This window comes from Topomyia yanbarensis, unplaced genomic scaffold, assembly GCF_030247195.1.
Source record: "Topomyia yanbarensis strain Yona2022 unplaced genomic scaffold, ASM3024719v1 HiC_scaffold_16, whole genome shotgun sequence".
NCBI lineage: Eukaryota > Metazoa > Arthropoda > Insecta > Diptera > Culicidae > Topomyia > Topomyia yanbarensis.
In genome coordinates this window covers 313,928-319,000 of record NW_026683338.1, presented here as the reverse complement: position 1 = coordinate 319,000, position 5,073 = coordinate 313,928, and the positions used below count along the sequence as shown (strand labels likewise).

The 5,073-nt window shown below is 46.2% G+C and overlaps 1 protein-coding gene across 1 annotated transcript; it reads right to left on the bottom strand.

Moving 5' to 3' along the window:
* Nucleotides 1-575: 575 nt before the first annotated feature.
* LOC131694808 (uncharacterized) lies at nucleotides 576-4,535 on the bottom strand. Its single transcript, XM_058983303.1, has one exon. It carries the CDS (start codon nucleotides 4,533-4,535, stop codon nucleotides 576-578), a length of 3,960 nt encoding a protein of 1,319 aa, XP_058839286.1.
* Nucleotides 4,536-5,073: the final 538 nt, after the last annotated feature.

Sequence of the window (5,073 nt, the reverse complement as noted above, 5' to 3'; positions counted from 1 at the left end):
CGCATGGTAAAAATGGCGTCCTATTCACCTCGATTGCCAAACTTGAATGTCCCTTTTTTCCTTTCTTCTGGTTTTTATTGGCGCGCCAAATCCAAAAGCGCGCGATTGTCATCGGTCGATCAAAGCAAACAGGGCTGCCGGCTTCGTTGTGCTTAATCGGTTACAAAAAAATAAACTGTGGCAGTAGGCCAAGGGTTGCCACAACACACATTAAAAATTTTCTTCAAGCTGACAGGATGTGGCTTGAACATCCTCCGCCCGAAAACTTCACGTACTCAAGCTTCGTTGTCTGGAATTGGAAGCAAACCCAATTTATGGATTGGTCGCTGCAGGATTCCTCCTCTGGTGCGCACGTCAACTACTCGAACCAACTTGTCGTCTCCGGCATAGATTTTCTCAATTTTGCCTAAACGCCAAACTTGAGGCGGTAAGTTCTCCTCCTTTATGATTACCATCATACCCGGTTTTACATTGGTGTGCCTGTGTGTCCATTTAGTTCTACCTTGCAGCTCCACAATGTACTCTTTGGACCAACGCTTCCAAAAGTGCTCGCGAAATACTTGGATATGCTGCCATCATGAGCGCCTGTTCACAGGTATTTCCTCGCACGAAGGCTCTGGAATGGCCGTCAGAGGACGATCAACCAGAAAGTGTCCAGGTGTAAGAACCTCTTCATCTACTGGATCATCAGAATGCGCGAACAGTGGCCTGGAGTTGAGGATCGCTTCAATTTGGCAAAGGAGCGTGGCAAACTCTATAATATTTAGTGTCGCTTGCTTCAATATTTTATTCAGCACAGATTTCACGCTCTTTACGCCTGCTTCCCATAACCCACCAAAATGAGGAGCACTAGGCGGGATATTCCTCCATATGATTTGTCTTGTTTGGCAAAATTCAAAGACTTTCTTCTCCGTCACTTCGCGTTCGAATAGCTTACGCAACTCCTTCAACTCGTTTCGTGCGCCAACGAAGTTTGTTCCATTGTCACTCCAAATTTCCGCTGGAACACCTCGTCGGGCTACGAAACGCTGCAGTGCTGCAAGAAATGCCGCAGTGGACAAATTTTCAACTGCTTCTAGGTGTATGGCCTTCGTTACTAAGCAAACGAAGACACAAATATACCCCTTCACTGGTATGGCCTTGCGAATTCCTTGACGTATGGAGATTGGTCCCGCAAAGTCAAAGAACGCTGGTACTCGCTCAACGCGACCTTTTGGTAAGTCTCCCATAAACTGCTCTGCTAGCCTTGGATTTCGCTTAAAACACTGTACACAACTTCTGATTACACTGCGTACTGTATTTCGACAGTTGGTGATCCAAAACTGCTGCCGAACAATAGCCATTACGCCGGAGGGTCCAACGTGGAGATTCTCACGATGAATGGCCGCGATGAGGCTTCTTACTACCGGATGCTTATGCGGTAATATCCACTGATGCTTTACATCGTACGTTAAACTTGTGTTGCGTAATCTGCCACCAACTCGTAGTATGCCCTCATCTGAAAACGGACTAAGATTTTTGATTTTCTTGCAGGGCTTGCTGGATGATACGCGCTGGACTTCCTCTGCCAGACCTTGGTTTTGAACCACTCTAACGATGACCTTCATTGCCTGCCGAAGCTCGCTGATTGTGGGAAATCGCTCCATGTTGCGGCTTTCTTCTCTAATCCTGGCATTTCGACAAAAACGCAACACGTATGCCACTACTCCTTGCAATTTCCGAAACGACTCAAATCTGATGAACACTGGCAATTCTTCATATCTAGTCACTATATGAACTCTGACGATAGGCTTCAACTCGGGAATTTCTTCAATTGGCAACGGTGGCGGAATCTCCATACGGTACGCTTCATTTCTTAAAAAAGTAGGACCATTCCAATAGATGTCGTTTGTGGCAAGCTTGTTAGCTGCTTGACCCCGAGAAACTACGTCGGCTGGGTTATCCTTGGATCTAACGTATTTCCATGCAAAACGATCGCCCGTTGAAACTATCTCGCATACTCTATTGCGAACGAACAGCTCCAGCTGTTCTGGCGGATGCTTCAACCAAGCCAATACAGGTTGGTTATCTGACCACAGCGTCATCTCCTTAAAGTCCAGATTGATTACTGACAGAACTTTCATAACCAAACGATGCAGCAGAAGTGCTGCCAGCAATTCCTTCCTCGGAATACTCAGCGGTGTAATAGGTGCAATCCTTGACTTTGATGCAATCAACTTCATACTTGCAGATCCTTTACCTAACGACCGGATGTACACGCAGGCTCCGTAAGCTACTCCGGAGGCATCCGCAAAACCGTGAAGTTCATGTGCACTAACATTAGCCGCTACCACTCTTCTGGGAATCCTCAACTGACTCACATCCTCTAGTGCACTTAGAAATAACTTCCACTGTTGTAGTAGAGCCGCTGAGATTTGCGCATCCCAGTCAGATTTCTCCTTCCAAACCATCTGCATAAGAAGCTTTCCGAGAACTATTACTGGAGCTGCTAAGCCCAGAGGATTAAACATCGTCGAAAGTAGTGATAATACTTGTCTCTTCGTTGGGTGCTCGATGTCTGATGTTGGCAAAGAAAGGTAAAGTAATTCGTCGCTATCTCGTTTCCACATCAGTCCCAAGGTCTTGATAATTTCATTAACTCCAGAATCGTGAATGCTAACAAGTTTTTCTCGATCATCTTCAGGTATCCTTTCCATCAGCTCCTTGCTGTTAGCTGACCACTTGTGCAAATGGAACCCTCCGTGCTTCAACATTTCTATTAGCTGCCTTTGTGCTTCAATAGCTTCATCTATGCCATCGAACTCAAATAACGCGTTATCTACGTAGAAGCATTTATTTACTATCTCTGCAGCTACCGGGTATCGCAACTTCTCGTCGACAGCCAGTTGTGTCAATGTTCTAGTGGCTAAAAATGGTGCCGATGCTGTGCCATACGTAACCGTCTTGAGCTCCAAGACTCGTAATGGATCGCAGGAATTCTTTCTCCAAAAGATTCTTTGCAGCGGAGTATGGCATTCTCCGACGTCAATCTGCCGATACATTTTTTCCACGTCAGCGGTCAAAACGTACTGGGGGATGCGAAATCCAAGAACTATTGCTAGCAAATCGTTTTGGCAAATCGCACCAACCATCATCATTTCGTTCAGAGATCGACCAAGTACCCTTGCCGAAGCATCGAACACCACTCTACACTTGGTTGTAGTATTTGATGGGCGAAGAACGGCGTGGTGGGGTAGGTACCACTTCAACATTCCTTGTGTATCATTCCTTTCAAACACTTCCTTGCAGTGCCCAAGACGCTCATATTCATCCATAAATTCGATATATTGCCGCTTCAAATCTGGCTGTTGATCGAATCGCTTCTCCAGCACGAAAAATCTGCGCAATGCCATCAAACGGGAGTCGCCGAGCTCATTCACGTCATTCTTCAAAGGCAGTTCAACAACGTATCTTCCAGACGCATTCCTACAGTGGGTGGCCAAAAAATGCTTCTCGCATAATTCTTCATCGGTAGTGATTTGGAATTGTTGTGGCACGCTTTCCACCTCCCAAAACCTTTGTATAGACTCACTAAGCTCTTCAATGGTTATAGCTTGTGCTCGAACCACTCCTTCAAAACCTGTGCCAACGCCAATCGCTCCGCCAAAAACCCAACCAAGCTTTGTTTCGCAAAGTGTTGGACGACCTTCTCCTAGTTCAATTTTGCCGGACATGAAAAGTTGAAGGAACCACTGGTTACCGATGAGCATATCGACCTTGTCAGGTGAATTAAAACTTGGATCGGCAAGTTGTATTCCCGCAGGAATCTCCCATGTGGTGACGTTTGCCTTGCTCGTTGGAAGATCTGCTGTTACCTTCAGCGTTACAAAACACTGAATGTTGAGAAGGAAGTGCATATACCTGGATCGTAGCTGGACAGTAACCCCTCGGTTAGATCGAGACTGCATACCATCGACACCGGCGATTGAAAGGTTTGCCGGAAATTCGTCTACTCCAAAAAGATGTACCATCCGTTGTGTTATGATATTCACTTGGGAGGCCGAGTCTAATAAAATACGACAGGGTTGTGGGTTGCCGTTTTTGTCCAAGACGTCTACGACCGCTGTCATCAACAGCACGTGTGGAGGTAACTGTCCTCGACCAGTAGCGCATGTTACAGTTGTTACTTGACTCGTGCTTGCCCGCGGTAAGTCATCAGACCCTTCTGTTGATAACGTTGGTGGTTGCTTATTCGGTTTATCATCCTGCTTCGTTGGGTGAACTTCTACATCCTCAGACTGTTGGGTCTCTACGTGAAGCAGACTATGATGCCTTTTCTTACATTTTGCACATGTACCTGGAGACGGACAGTTGGCACTTCGGTGTCCCTTCCTTAGACAATTAAAGCAGACATTCCTTTCACGTACCATCAGTAGGCGCTGTGCAACGGTAATTGCCAGAAACTGGGAACACTTGAAGTTCTTATGCTGACAATCTCCGCAAAACTCACACTTGGATATCGCCGACAATACCGGGTCGCTTGATGTGGTGACCATCGACTGGTGCACTGAATGCCTTCCTGAAGATTTCTTTATAGGTTCCTGCTTGTCTTTAACGATGAACTTCACATCGCTCCATGATGAATGCCTGCTCCTTCAAAAATTTAATTGTAGCATCATATGTAGGAAGCTCACCTTGCTTAACTGTGCATTCCCAATGTCGTCGCGTTTCCTTGTCGAGTGCATCAGCAAGCAGACGTACCACGAACTGCTCCGAGACTCCAGTAAACTCCTGCTCAAGAAATTTCAAATTTTCAACGTGTCTCGAGCACTCGTCTACTAGAGTTCTCAACTCGCTGCAATTCTCACCGGTCATCTTCCTTAGGTTGAAGAGACCGTGGATATGGGTGTCAACCATGTGGCGAAGATTTTCATATCGCTCCTCTAGCAACTTCTAAGCGTGTTGGCAATTGCCTTCGTTTATTGTTTTGGCATCGATTATTCCAGAGGCACTACCAACTAGCGCCTTATCCAAATGGTAGAGTTTAATTGCAGGAGGATCCGCTGTCTTGTCGACTAGATCCTTGAACATGAC